Source organism: Mercenaria mercenaria, chromosome 14 (assembly GCF_021730395.1).
Source record: "Mercenaria mercenaria strain notata chromosome 14, MADL_Memer_1, whole genome shotgun sequence".
NCBI lineage: Eukaryota > Metazoa > Mollusca > Bivalvia > Venerida > Veneridae > Mercenaria > Mercenaria mercenaria.
The window spans coordinates 63,411,457-63,426,888 of record NC_069374.1 but is presented as its reverse complement, the minus strand read 5'-3'; the positions used below and the strand labels follow the sequence as shown (position 1 = coordinate 63,426,888).

At 33.9% G+C, this 15,432-nt stretch overlaps 2 protein-coding genes across 2 annotated transcripts in view; one reads left to right on the top strand and one right to left on the bottom strand.

Annotated features, from left to right (window-relative positions):
* Positions 1 to 15,432, top strand: part of LOC123527054 (uncharacterized) — a 491,978-nt gene that overhangs the window by 439,970 nt on the left and 36,576 nt on the right. The gene's annotated exons all lie outside the window — the stretch shown is intronic.
* Positions 1,525 to 9,972, bottom strand: LOC123526289 (uncharacterized). The gene is made up of 4 exons (XM_045305381.2): positions 9,686 to 9,972; positions 3,918 to 4,063; positions 2,730 to 2,860; positions 1,525 to 1,943 (listed from the first exon to the last, which is right to left on the bottom strand). Exons 1-4 carry the CDS (start codon positions 9,871 to 9,873, stop codon positions 1,776 to 1,778), a joined length of 633 nt encoding a protein of 210 aa, XP_045161316.2. The 5' UTR covers positions 9,874 to 9,972; the 3' UTR covers positions 1,525 to 1,775.

The window sequence follows — 15,432 nt, the reverse complement described above, 5'->3', positions numbered from 1 at the left end:
TGTCTAAATTTGAAGTATTATGGAAATATCACGTACCTTTTATCGGGAGAGACTCAAAACTCATTTTATTTACATGCGAATGCATGAGTGAACTATAATTTTGATTAAAAAAAACAACAAACAATGAGCAAGCTATTTTACAAAAATTGGAAAATTGACTCACTGTTAACCTATCAAAGTTGTAGTCTCTCCAAAGTTATTTCAAGTATCCAGTAGGTCTCTCCATATCGATAAATGAAATCCTCGATGAATAAGTGGTAAACGTTCAAGCCTGTGTCTCTTCATTTCAAACATCGATGGCATTTAAGCACCAATCGCATCATGCCCTTGAAACGATGATTTATTAAATTAAACATCGTATCAAAAGCATGGTTCAAAGATAACCTGTATTTTAGCACCCGTATTGAAGTTTTTTCAGTCCGCCGCATATCCAATTCCTTTTGTTATATGACCCAGGGAAGTGCCTACGCCTTTTATATTTTGAGCAATGAAATGGGTCTAATCGCTAAGGTGACTATGTCTTAGACTAGCGGACAAACGTTATAGATTGTATAGACTATATAGATTGCATTTTAGCTTTCCTCTACTTGCAGGCAAATATCCTCTGGCATGATTTTGTTAAGTTATGTAGAACGTTTTATTTTTGCAGGGTGAGCCAGTATAATCAGACTAGGAGTGTTAGAAATGATCGGGTTTAGCGTGGGAAAAAAATGACTGATCAGAGGGTGGAAAAGGTGATTGGGTTCAAAGTGGAAAAACTGACTGATCCCAGGGTGGAGAAAATGTCTGATCCCTGGGCGGAAAACATGACTGATCCCATGGTGGAAAAATAACTGTGTTCAGGGTGGAAAATATAACTGGGTCAAGAGTGGAAAAATGACTGGATCCAGGATGGAAAAAATTGTCTGGTGCCAGATTGGAAAATATGACCGAGTCGAAGATGAAAGAAACCCACAGTATAAAATTCAGTGGTTTTGTACATGGTAAAGAGAAATGAATTGTCTCCATGAAGATATTTCTTGAAGACGTGTATTATTTTGTACAGGGGAAAACTGATGAAAAGTATCATTATCATCTTCCCCTTCAGCATCATTATAATAACAATACTAATAATGAACATAATAATGATAATAATAGTAATAATAATAATAATAATAGACACAGTCATTTTTCCAACCTGAACCCAGTTATTTCTCAAACGTGGGATCAGTCATTTTTTTCCACCCTGGGATCAGTTATTTTTCCACGCTAAACCCGATCATTTTTAACACTCCTAGTCCTGATTATACTTGCTTACCCTGCATAAATAAAACATTCTACATAACTTAACAAAATCATGCCAGAGTTACATGGATATTTGCCTGCAAGTAGAGGAAGCTAAAATGCAACAGTTTGTGCTAATAATAATAATAATAATAATCATCATCATCATCATCATCATCGTCGTCGTAGTCGTCATCATCATCTGATGAAGAGCATCTTAATTATTCTTTGGGGAATATAAGTAGGCACGATATATAACGTGTATTTTCGTTTTATTTTGGAAAAATCTGCTAACCAATATCATATCACATTTTCAACATAAAAACTGTACAATCTTTAAATAAATATCTTCGGCCACCAAAAATGTTTTAAAATGTGGTTTTTTTGTCCCCGACGAAATAGCTTATTAAAAGATGAAAAAAGTTGATTTCTCAAATGTTTATGTTTTGTAGTATAAAAAGCATGCAAGTTATGAAAATAGAAATTGAAAAAAGCACTGCTATCATCAAGTATTACAACTCGTCATGTTTAGGTCCGCTAAATTCATTATGGGAGATAACTCCATCTTTGTCCTTATCCTCGTGGTCAAATATTGCCTGTATCCTCTCCTTGAAATCCTTGGAATCTTTGTCGGTCGGCTGTCCATGTTCCTCATCTTGTGCGACTAAATAGTCGGATACCTGAATAAAGAAATTAAGTTTACGCTATTAAGAATAAACATTACATTTCAATCTACCTTGTACCGGATATTACGTTTGAACAGTCTACCTTGTTCCTAAGACAACTAGTTAAACTTCTGCAGTGATTTTTTTACCTCCAAGAAACAGCATCTGCAAACCACGAACGATCTTTTTACTCTCCAAAAGATGGTCTGTGAGGACAGGTTTAACAGCTGAAAACTTGTATAGGTATAAAGACACTTAATAAATACATGGCGCGGAAAACGTTGTCGCCGCATAATGGCATATTAAAACAGCTCTTAGTTGTTGTTTCTTCGCACGACAGAATACTTTCCCTTAATACCATTGCAATATCTTGTTCTCTCTTGGGGTGTCAATGCTTGACATCCTGTGTCTGATATCTTAGTAGAATATTCTATCATAAAATAATTGCACTTAAATGTATATGACGACAATCCACGATGGAACGTTAGGCCAAACACCACCATTGCGATCTCATGTTTTGAGCTGATTTTGAAGTGTGTCTGTTTGACTTTTGTATTTAAGCTCTGGCATTTTTTTTCAAGAAAATTTACATCGTAGATATATTAACATTTTGTAAATAAAAATGGGCCCTGCACACCTCAGATTGGAAAGCAAGATCTAATCGGCGCTAGTGAAAATTAAACCTAAGAGTTGCAGAGACTACCATGAAAAAATCAAAGGCAGTTGAACTAGTACAAATGTACACATTGCCATATTGATGAGATTTATTATGCTTCTGGGTTACAGAGTTTACATAATTACCTCCTCTTGTGTTAAAACTTTATCCCCATCTTTGTCTACCTGCTTGAAAACACTTGGTGGTACTGGACCGTCAGCTGTATGCACAAGCTCGACCACAAATAACAGTGTAGCATCTGGGGGAATTACGTCAGCTAAAAAGAGTATTTATGAAATGGTGAGCTCGTATATCACGCGCACGTGCTAGTTATATGTTGCTGTCCGTGAAATCAAAATATTTGAAGTACATACGTAATTTCAAATTTTCAAACTTTACAAACAAGACAGATAGAACATAAAACAAACATCAAAACCATGTTTCAAAACCTAAAAATACATTTAGATCTACAAAATGATATATTTGTAGGGTCACTTTGAACACTTTCTTTTCAGAAATAGTCTTTTTATATCATTTAAGATAAAAATGATTTTGATTCATTTGGAGTAGGTGGTCTAATGGTAACACGTTTGACTATCAATCTAGAGGTCCGGGGTTCTAATCCCGGTCCAGACACTGGAAATTTCTGACATGCTCTTGAGAATCTCCCACCTAACTAAGAGGCATGTACTGGTTCTTCCCAGGAAAGACGGCTTCGTGTGTATCGGTGCTATACATTGGGCACGTTAAAGAACCAGACAGTCTATTCGCAAAGAGCTCGGCTAAGTAAGCCGGACAGGCCTGTGCCTAAAAAGGATTTCTCTCTATCTGTTCTGGGGGCTTTATCTCACTCTGTCCCTCTGGTCAGATTGAATTTTGCGCCCAGTGTGTACTTAAGTAGTCGACCGATAATATTTATCGCCCTCATGAAAAGGGTGCTAAATAAATCTGGTATAATAATATACTTCATCATACATATGATTGTAATTTGTAGTTTTAATATCAAAATATAAATAACTAACTTAGTTTTTAAAATAAAGTGGTTAGAAATATCAGTTAAATTAAGGTATTGTTAGTTATAAATCATCTTCAAATTTGGGTTTTATTACATTATGGATACATATCTCAAAGCTATGCACGAGAACCTATACATTTTATTTGGTCACATGATAGAAAATATGCAAATGTACAACTGTTAGATGTTTCTAACAATCTATGTTGCAATGTTTCTTTTCTATAATATTTTTATGCTTTGAAAAAAATAGGGTGCAGTTGAAGAACAAATGTTGATCAAAATGTGCAGAAGTAACTGAATTAAAAAAGGTTCATATTACCTGCTCCTTTACCTCCATAGGCAAGGTAAGGAGGAATTGTCAGTTTTCTTTTCTCCCCAGGGCACATGTCCCGGAGCCCTTCTTCCAAACCTGGGATGACTTGACCGATACCAAGCTGAAATTCGAACGGCTGATTCCTTTCTAGACTGAAATACACGAAACATGACAAACGTTAACCACTTCCGTAATAAATTTAATCTATGTAAAAAGACAACACTTGGGACAGTGGAAAAAGTGGTCTCACGTTAGGGTGGTCCATATATGTTAGATACACGGCTATTCAAATCGGTAAAACTACTGGTAATAACCCTTGCCCTACTAAATTTCTATAATAAACTTGTCCATTTTTCAATTTGGACACTACAATTAACTGTTAAAAGGTGCCAAAAAGACTGATCATGATCTACACTGGCAGCAAAGGTAGAATCAATTGTGTCCAGCATGATAAGTGTTAAGACCCGAGTGGTCTTGTTGAGAGGCATTTGTTTTCAGGTTTTCTTTAAATAAACACAGGTCTTACTGATCATTGACATTACTGCGCACAAGCAGTAAGAGTTATGCAAGACTGGCCTCCCAAATGTCAAAGGTTGGAAATAAACAAATAAACTATATTGTCGAAACATGTTGTCTATTGTTTCGTTATCCATCTTAAATACCATATAGTTAACACCTCTGGTTCGTAAATGTGATTTAGAAGAAAACACACAAGGGCAACATCGACCGTCGTGAAGTTATCAGTAAAGCAGTAACAGTAGTAACAGCAGTATAAGTGCTATTACTGCTATAACGTGATAACAGTAATAGCAGTAATACTGCTACTACTGCTGGAAGTTATAGCAGCAACAGCAGTATTAGTGCTGTTACTGTTGTCGGTTTTATCAGCAACACTTCTGTTACTGTTGTCAGTTTTAGCAGCAACAGCAGTATTACTGCTGCTACTGTCGGAAGTTATAGTAGTAACAACAGTTGTTGGAAGTCATGCGAAATACAATATGAAATCAATTTTAGCAATTAAGGCCATACCAAATTGATATGTCGTTCGTCGGAACTACCGCATCAATAATTTCATTCCCGAGAAAAAAAAAATAAAAATTACCCGCCCGCACGTACATAAAAATCTCCGAAAAAAATAATTTTTTTCGATTATGCGGTCCGGAATAATAACGGCAAAACAGGTTTTATCGCTGTTTTAATGCGTCAAAGTGATATTGATCGGATTTCATGCGTCATGTAGCTGATGATCCAAACTGAAAAAGTCAGGAATTATGGTGTTGTTCATCATTTGGGTTGGAGTTCTACTAGGGGCACAAATTTGTTCATGTGTCAAAGCCATCTAACTGTGTTTCAGAAGAAATGTTATTCCACACAATCCTGTGCCTGTTTTGTCTTAAATATTCCTCATCCTGTGCCATTAAATAGGCACGTCTTCAGATTAATGTAGAAAAATCAAAATTAAAAATAAGACACTCATTCCTTAGTAATTAAAATTACAAAATAAAAAAAATAAAGTGATTCAGTGAGTTTTGGCAAGAATTTATTTGCAAAATCATTCATGTAGTCTTTAAAACATATAGAAAAGCTATATACTGTGTTACCCACACTGTAAATGTTTCATTTCTGTGTTATTTCTAAAGAAATGTTAACTTTATATATAATCATAACCGCCTCCTCAAGGGTTCAAGCTGGGGAAAAAAAATAAAAAAAGCCCGCTCGCTCCATGTAAAATCTACCCGCCTCTGAAAAAATCAAAATTGAGAAAAAAAAAAAAAAAAAATAAAATAAAAATTTCGCTCGCCCGCTCCTGTTTTTTTTTGAAAATTTTCCGAAGAACTATTGATCAATTTGGTATGGCCTAATGCATTCTTTGCCCTAAACAAAATTATCAGTCTGTTTTACATTTTTTTTTTCGTTTTTTTTTATGCCACAGGAAACGGGCTAGAAACCCTCTTCATGCTGTTATTCACAACTTTCATGTGGGCATTAGGAGGCATTGCACTACATAGATATGTTTGTTCAAAAGAGACTACATATTACATTGTTGACAGATTTTCAGGATCGCGACGGCATCCTATTTTAAGCATTTTTTCAGGTGTCTAAAAGCCCAGCATCCGTATCCGGGAGGACCCGAGGATAAATTAAACCATGTAGATATATTGCTTCTATATATGTCCAAATAATAGTACATACTGTAAAATCATTAAATTTCGTGGGCATGAAATTTCGTGGTTTTGGTCTGCGCAGAAACGATGCCTTAAGCCAAGATTTTGTCATCTTAGGCCATCGTTGCGGCCTTTATGAGATGATATGAAATGAAATTAGTTGTAGCAATTGATGCATTATGTGCCGACGAAGAACGTTTAAATGTGTTGAAAATCGCAACTTTTAAGCATTTTTCAGTTGTCTGAAAATCGGCTCGAATCCTTGTTACTGCTGTTACTCAAAGCGTCCAAGAGGACTTGAGGATGAATAAATTCATGTGGATATATTGCTGGTATATATGTCCAAATAATAGAACATATTACATTGCCGATGGATTTTCAGTATGCCGACTGCATACGTCCAAAGAAGGTCTCATCCTGAAATTGGGACATGTTTTGGTGCTTAGATACTGCTGTATTCTCCGCTTAAGTGATGCACTTGAACCATGATATGGTCACACTAGGTCATCGTTAGAGTCTTTTTTAGATACAAAATGAAATTAAATCGAGCAATTCATGCAGAATGCACCGAGGAAGAACAGTGAAATGTGCACAATACCTTAGGTATCTACATTCAACCCTAAAAGCTGTTAACTATATACAATTATTGGTCCGATGGGCCGGATGTCTTTTGATGTATTTATAATTTATATTATGTATTTGGAAGTCACTATAATAAACAATTAACTTACTTACTTACTTACTTACTTATTTTTGCTCTGTCTTTTGTTTCCCTTATTTACGGTTACACTTGAAAAGATATTATGACATATAATTAGTAATTAAGCGTTCTTATTACTACATGACATTAGTAATAATGTTCACAGTTTTATTTTTAAACTGTTGACGTGTAAACCTAGTGAACGTGTCATCCCCAGCTTTTTATATATTTGCACTGGCATATCATAGTAGGTTGAACCCTATAATCAATATTGGTTTCCCAATTGATAAACACTACAATGTATTTTCAATGCTTAATTACAACTACTTCTTTAAAGTTTTGAATGTCCCTGTTTGATATTTATCCTTGTTTTTTTAGAGTTGGCGATCAAACTATGTCGTCCACTTACAGTATATAAGATTCATCATAAAATATATGTTAGTGTCAAAAATACGGTTCATTAAAACAAATGCATTAAAACGCTTACACACATTAGGCAAACGTGAACAACCTGACAGTATTTTTCTGGAATGAAGAATTTGGCCGTATTTAGCTAGTGTGAAATATGCCTTCAGCGAAAAATAAGGTTCCACGGGAAAACAGTTACAGACAAAAATAAAAAAAAACTTTCATCATCTATATACATTTTGGCCTGATGTAGGGCATATCACTCTGAAACGCGAGCAGAATCGTACGTTAGGGAAACAATGGGGGCGTTGGGTGAATATTGACAATGGGAACCTTTCTACATCATATGTTTACTTTGAATTTGGAACTAAGCACGCTGTCCATTCAACTTTTGTTATAATTCTGAATCAGTCTCACGACCAAATAGGATAGTTTCATACAGGAATATCGCTGAAATGATAACAAAGTCTTAAATGATATATACATGTATTACAATTTAATAAAGGACGCAAGGTTCTCACTCCATATATCTGAATTGTTTTATTGGGGAAGTAATTGGATGGTAGAACGGCTGAAATGTCACCCTTATTAAACAATGAAAACTTAACTCTTTAAACAGCCCTTTATTAATGGGCTCTGTGAGAGTAATCACAGCTGTTATTAAATGATAATCGCCTTATGTCATCAACGCCAGCATGTCGCATCTCAGTTTAAGTTATAACGTTACCTGTTGACCTTCAAATCTCTTTTTTATCACTGACAAGATAACAAGTATGAATAATAAACTGTAAATAGAAGGAGAAATATTGCATCTGTTGAAGTTTTAATTATAAGTACCACGATAATGTTGTACTTATAACACAAGCCTTTTTTAAAATGTTTAATGCAGTACATTTTTTCTGTATCGTATATTCTCGGATCGGATCGTATCGTATCATATCGTGTGGTTTGGGCTAAGTTAATTGAAACCAACAATATTCTTTTATATTTACGCACGCACGCACGCACGCATATATATTTAAGAAATAATTTATAGCAAAAGAGTTTTTTAATACTATTTATACACGATGGGCGGTTATACGTCGGGCGTAAGAATTTCACGAGGGCGCAGCCCGAGTGAAATTATTTGTACGACGTATTACCGCCTGAGTGTATAAATAGTGTTAAAACACTCTTTTGCTATAAATTATTTCGATTCTAATATGCCCTCAATCTTAATCCGTAGATACGATATAGAAGCGTTCTTTCTTGGTCGCAACAAAAACTTTGACGTCATCGCGCGTTAACGTGACGTCATTCTAGCGTAAGAGTGTTTTAACAGAGACAAGCGTATTAGAATTAAGAAATAATTTATAGCAAAAAAGTGCTTTAACACTATTTATGCACGATGGGTGGTTATACGTCGGGCGTAATAATTTCGTAATAATTTCACGAGGGCGCAGCCCGAGTGAAATTATTTGAACGACGTATTACCACCCGAATGTATAAATACTGTTAAAACACGCTTGTGCTATAAATTATTTCGATTCTAAAATGTCCTTACTGTAAAATATAGAAGCGCTCTTTCTTGATCGCAACAAAAACTTTGACGTCACGGCACGTTAACATGACGTCATTCTAGCGTAAGAGTGTTTTAACATGGGCAAGCATATTAGAATTCTTTTTATCACATGTTTGACGTCGCGGGAATATAATAAAGCTATAACTTAAAAATGATAATACCCTAGTGTAATAAAGCTTTGACGTCGACGTCGTTTATAGCGTAGGAGACGTTGGTCAAATTGACTTGTTTATAAAGAAAGAAAGTAGATTTTTTTTATATTTCGACAGGGAAAGCTAACATGTGATAAAAAGAATAATACATTTGTGACTTTCCACATTAAATTTATTAAACTCGTTGAATAACATTAATAAAATGCTCGACTTAGCCTCGCATTTTATTATTTTATTCAACCCGTTTAATGAATTCTATATGAAAAGACACTCATGTAATATCCTCTATGTAAATTACTTACTCCGGCAAAGACTTTTACATATATATATAAATGTATATGAAATGGCTTATATATTGTTCGTCTTAATTAACGTAGTTCAAATCAAAACCATACAATACGATGTGATAAGATCTGATCTGATACGATATATATATATATATATATATATATATGTTTTCTATACAATGCCACGACATGCCACGTTACAGGTTTTATTTCATAGGATTCGTAACGTTACAACGATTAAGCGTTACGTTGCATACATGTTAACCTAAGTAATTTTCTCTGATATGAATAATGTACATTTTATACATACAACAGATACTAAATTTAAATATTGCTAGTTTTATTTTAATCTTAGTCGAGACTCATTGTATATGAATAATACTGATATTCCCCTGAAGGCGATTTTTGACTAAATTATGCATTAAGCTTTCATCGCCGTTTAACTAAAATAATGAAGTATTACATTAAACTGCTATTATTGGTTTCATACAAAAAGCTTACCTGCTGTCGAACTGTGTACCATTTTCAAGGAATCCTGTATAATGCATGGTCACACGATCAAGGTTTTTCGATTTTCTTTCACATTTTTCTACGGCATGAACCACTTCAACTTTAAGCCCTCCATCTTCACAATTAACAACAACGGCTGTCATAGCAACCAATAATGAAATAAATATAATATTAGACATTATTGGCTTAATAGATTAGATATATAGATGACAATGTAAAGCTAGCCACATATGGTGCACATTTAAAAGTAAGGCAAGAAGAGGTTTTCCAACGTGGCATGTAGTTGCTTGATACCTCTTGTCGTTTTACGGTTGTCATTTTTCGGTAATTTTCGCCGACATTTCATTAATTACATAGTAAAATCTTAAATAACAAACCTGATTGTTTTACCTTTGACACAGTGCTATTTGTGTTTTGATTGGCCAAAAGAAGAAACAAACCAGGCATCAACATGTATATTTAAAAGAAATAAATTCTCCTGTGATACATCATCATTAGATAATAAGAGGCAAAAAACAAAGTTCAAGGTTTTTCTTCTTATATCATTCTCCATTGTCCTGAATTGCAAAATTTACATTTTTATGTCACGCGTGTCTGCTTGAAACACTGAGTTTCGTGGCACTTTCAGAGGGGATGGACACGTTTTCTTCCCACATATTTTATTAACTCTCTCAGTGTATGGTTTTTACTATTTTCTTCAAGAACATATTAAAAAGAATAAGAACAACAGCAGCAGCATTTACAGCAACACAATAAAGCATTTAATGGAAATAGTTCGTCTTCAGCACATAGGAAGGAATAGGAGACATCAGTTTTTAAAAGAAAGATATATTTTAGGCATCCAAATAAACGAGGAGAGAATTGCTTCATCTGCGCCACATTTAGAGCTATCTGACTGAAATTGTCTCGTGGAGCCATTGTAACATGCTGACGCTCAATGCTTATAAAACGGAGGTAATTTACTCGCACCAAAGCGTAACTCCAACTACATTGATGTCGTCTCGGTGAAGGTCGGTGACTCCGTGATAAAATCCACAAAATGTGTTAGGAATCTTGGTGCAGTATTTGACAACAGTATGGATATGGAACAACAAGTCAGCCGGGCTGGATATGCACAACTACGCAGAATAGGTCACATCAGACGGTATCTTACCAGTGATGCCACAAAGACCCTTGTCAGCAGCCTGGTTACTTCACGGTTAGACTAATGTAATGCCTTGTTAAGTGGTATTCCAAAAAGCACATTTAACAAATTGGAACATATCTAGAACATGGCAGCCCGCATCATCACTAAGACGCCCCGTCGCAATCATATAACAGCGGTTCTGAAGGAGCTCCATTGGTTGCCAGTGAAATACAGGGTGCAGATAAGGTTCTGACCCACACCTTTAAGGCTTTACACAATCAGCCCCGTGCCTATATAAGGGATATGACAGAAGAGTATCAACCGGTCAGCAACCTAAGATCACAAGGCATGCTGTCACTGCACCGGTTATCCTAGCAACTAAAACCATGATGCATGGCAATCGCAGCTTATTGTTCACTGCTCCAAAGTTTTCGAACTCTCTTCCCGTCAAGATCAGGGAAGCTCACACGCTAGCTGCTTTCAAAAGTCTGCTAAAAGCACACTTCTTGGTACAACATTTCGTTAACGGACCGAAACATTTTCTTCTGTTCATAAAACAGTATAAAACAGTATTTTATCCCAGGGTCACCATAATACTTTTAAATATGTATGTATCTTTGTCTTGTTTTACCTATATGTTTTTACATTCATAATTTTTGTTAATGTGGAATGCAATTTTGTTTCTGTTGAATGCGTATTTGTTTGTATTGTTTGTAATTTATTCTGTAGAGCACTTTTGAACGTGTACATGTACATGAATAGAGTGCTATTTAAATGTGCTATAATAATAATAATAATAATAATAATATTATTACCATGTCGCTTCATCATGTGATGATGTTCTTTCTTGTTCTACAAACATAAACTTGGAAGGACATTTTTAATTTGGGAATGTTTGATATAAATCGTTCATTTCTTCGACTTTTAACTCATTTTCTCCCTTTCTGAAAGGGAAGCAATCTTCTATTTTTAAACAAAGATACATTTGTGAGGATCAAAAATTAACAACAAGTAAATTGCGTCCTGTAGATGCCCACAGTAAATATACATTTTGTAAATATTAATTCCACTTTAATACTGAATTCTTGAAAAACAAATTGGAACAACACATAACTTTACCATTAAGATTGATGATATATTTTCATTTAGCACCACCATGTATGATTTTACATTTTAATTTACTTATACTCACAATGACTCTAAATTTGAAAATAGAAACAAATCGAAAGAAATCAGAAAGCATAGTCCTTTAACTTGTTCGACTTTTAACTTATTTTAGTCTAGGTGAACTAGATTTCTACGCTGAAGAAGAGGGCAGCTTTGTGTCAAAATGAAATCAAGGCAGACTTTAAACTGTAATTAATATTTCAAATTACATCCTTTTTTCGGTGTTACAGGCATTTTTGTTTAAAAAATTAATATACGCGCTTCATGTGGGTTTAAAATTACTTTTTTTGTAGGATTTTGTAGGATTTACTGAATAAAATAATATTAGGAAACGCAAGCAGAAAGTACATCATTTCATTTACTTTGATACTCCACAGATTACGAACTTGAATACAGATATAAGATTACTGTTTTTGTACCAACGGATACTTTGTAAATTCAAAGTCAATATATCTTTCATTTATAACCATGATGCCACTCATTTGTAACATTTGAATACTTGGAATCATAGTTATTTCTTTTTAGCGATCTAAACTGGGATATTTTCCTAGACTATGAAATCCATTATCTCATTTTTTTTGCTAAACATCCGGAATGTGATTTCATTTCAGTCAAGTCTTTTAAATTGAATTTCAGTAAACGTTAAAACTGTAAATACCTAACTAAAAGCATTTTATTTGATTTCATGAATATGGTTTTAATTCGTATATGGCATTTTTATTACTTTGTTATTTTACATCCTGGACAGATAAACAGTTGTTAAAGCCCTTTTAGAGACTTTATTTAATTTAAGACTTTTAAGGAAGTGTTATCGTATAGAGGACATCTGTCTCTTTCAACTATTTCGTCGGATATAATATTACCTCGAATAGCTAGCCCTGGCTAGCCCGCAATTGAAAAATTCAAATCTGCTATTCACGATAGATAGGTATTTGAGTTTCGATCTTACTTATTTTCTTTTCATGTGTTTTAAATTCTTTTACCAAATTATACAACGTCACGCATATTTGACAACGTCGTACACAACTTAATGACATTGGGCTGCTGAAATTGGTAACATTTTAAATAATTCATTGATAGTTTTAGATTTCTTTTACATTTTAACACGATGGAGCGCATCTCTTTATGCTGTTGTAGGAATTTAGACACTTCTCTACTTTTACTGAAGAGAAAACAACATCAGTTTATTTGTAAATTTATATTCTTTTGAGTTCAAGTTTAATCCCGGATCAGTGAAAATGAAAATCCCACAGTTTGAAACTGTGTCTCTTATTATAATCAACCAATGTACTGAATAAACGATAATGGTATAAAGTTGTTTCACCAATCTGACTACCAACTGCATGGATACTCTTTGTTTGCATTCTTACTTTATTGTTTTTCTTTATTTCTGTATCTTTTTTTAGCTCTGATTATATCATATGTTTTGAAGAATAATACAATATTTGAATAACTTCAGGCTGAGAGTTGTCTCCTATGACCTAAATACATGTATATGGTCAGGAACCCTTTTAGATTTCTTGGGACAGGTTTTTATGTATTTACAAAATATTTGCATACAGCATTTATGTTATAAATTTATTACAACGTATAAGTGTATATAATATAAGAGGATATTTTTGGTCTTATGGTAAGCTCGAAATAGCTTTCACTGACAGAATACCAGAAAATTCCGTAAACATGAGTAAAAATATAAATTTGGGTGTTAACCTATGAGAAATAGTTTATAATTTAAATCAATTTTCTTTTTATTTCATTTTTTTCATTGATTTCAACCAAACTTTGCATATCTGATATATCCTAATTTGAAATGTTTCGCAGTGAACTACCAAGTACATTTTACTCAACTATTTCAATAAATCTCTGAATAAACATTAAATACCTTGCGCAACTTCATTTTAAATAAATTAACTTACTGAGTACGATAACATAACTAAAACAATACATAGGCTTATATTATTTCCGTTATATTATATCCTAGTAACAGTCATTAATCTTCGCCAATATTTTCGGGCGTTTCGTTAGTTTACGCAATATTTGTTTCCTTATAATAGCTACATTAGGCTACTTAGATAACCTAGTTAGTTAACCGACGAAGCGGTAGCGTAGTGGTAAGGTGACTGACTGCCACGCATGTTACCTGGGGTTTGAAATCACCTCAAATACTTTAAAAAAAAAACAACAACAATGTAATGTAATGTTATCGATATTGCTTTTATTCTTACATTACTTTATGTAACATATTTCACTAATTTTAATGTTTTCTCATGTAGTATTTATTTTCTGGAAACGCGGGTGACAAGTTATTTGTCTTTTTTATCTAAGACACTTTCAAAGCTTTTTGTTCGACATTATCTACAACGGTTAACTTGAATACAAGTGTATTTCATTCAATAAATGAACCATAAAAAGCATGTTCGGAAGTTTGCCTAATTTCCTGCCTGTTAAGTTTACATATAAAATTTGAAAAAAAGATATGGTTAGACGTACGACTCTTATCCATAATCCAGGCAGGTAAACGTTTTGTCCACACATCCGACATTATGTATGGACGCAATAGTTTTATCGCTATTTAGGTTCGACCACCGAAAATTTATGGACAATACTGTGTTTTATTGATTTGTATCAATATTTGATTTGAATATTTGCGATGGGTGTTCTAGCTGGTGTCGCTTAATCACTGTGTAAGAAACATGTCGTCTTTTGTCGGCGAATGCCATACTAAGAACGAAACCGTGACCTAGACCGACCAATGTCATGTGACAGAAGTTTGCAAAGCAGACTTCTTGATAACGCATTATAGATAATTTATCAAAATGCAAGATTTATGCAATGCTCTGACTGGTAGAGAGTGTCTATTTTTTCACTCTGCTGATTGTGCAACGCTGAGTGAACTGTCAGACAAAGCGTTTATCCTTAATAACGCTGTTTACAGTTTTAAAGCTACGTTTCGCTCAGTATATTTAGCAAGAATATTGCTATATCTAAAAAAAATGATAAGTAAATTTAATAAATATAATAAAAACTTGTTCAAATACCAAAATATATCAATTTACAGAAGGAGCTGAATACGGTCTGCGTATCACATGAATAAGGGTATTATTAGCCGTTCGATTAAAGTCTTCTAGGTAGAGAAGTGCCTTCCAGACCGTAATTATTCACCGTAGAATAAACGAAACAAAACTGCACACCCACGAACATTTAATTTGTTAAAGTGTAAAGTTTAGTTTTGCTATTTACAAAATGTTAGATAGATGATAGAATAACACAAATGATATGAGACCTCATAAACTTCTCGTCTTATGTACAATTCGCCGATCATCTTTTTTTAAAGATCGTCTAATCATACATTGTTGAAACGACATTTTATTACACGATCGCTTATTACAGCGAATTTCTTTTCTTTGTTTATTCTTTTTCTTTTATCATTATCTCTACGAAAATA

Bases quoted from the DNA above. Each gene is read 5' to 3' on its own strand.
- LOC123526289 (XM_045305381.2), bottom strand. From the start codon at position 9,873: ATGTCTAATATTATATTTATTTCATTATTGGTTGCTATGACAGCCGTT. The intron at 2,861-3,917 runs GTAATATGAACC...TACTCTTTTTAG, and splicing joins CTATGGAGGTAAAGGAGCAG to CTGACGTAATTCCCCCAGAT. The intron at 1,944-2,729 runs GTAATTATGTAA...TTCTTTATTCAG, and splicing joins AAGTTTTAACACAAGAGGAG to GTATCCGACTATTTAGTCGC.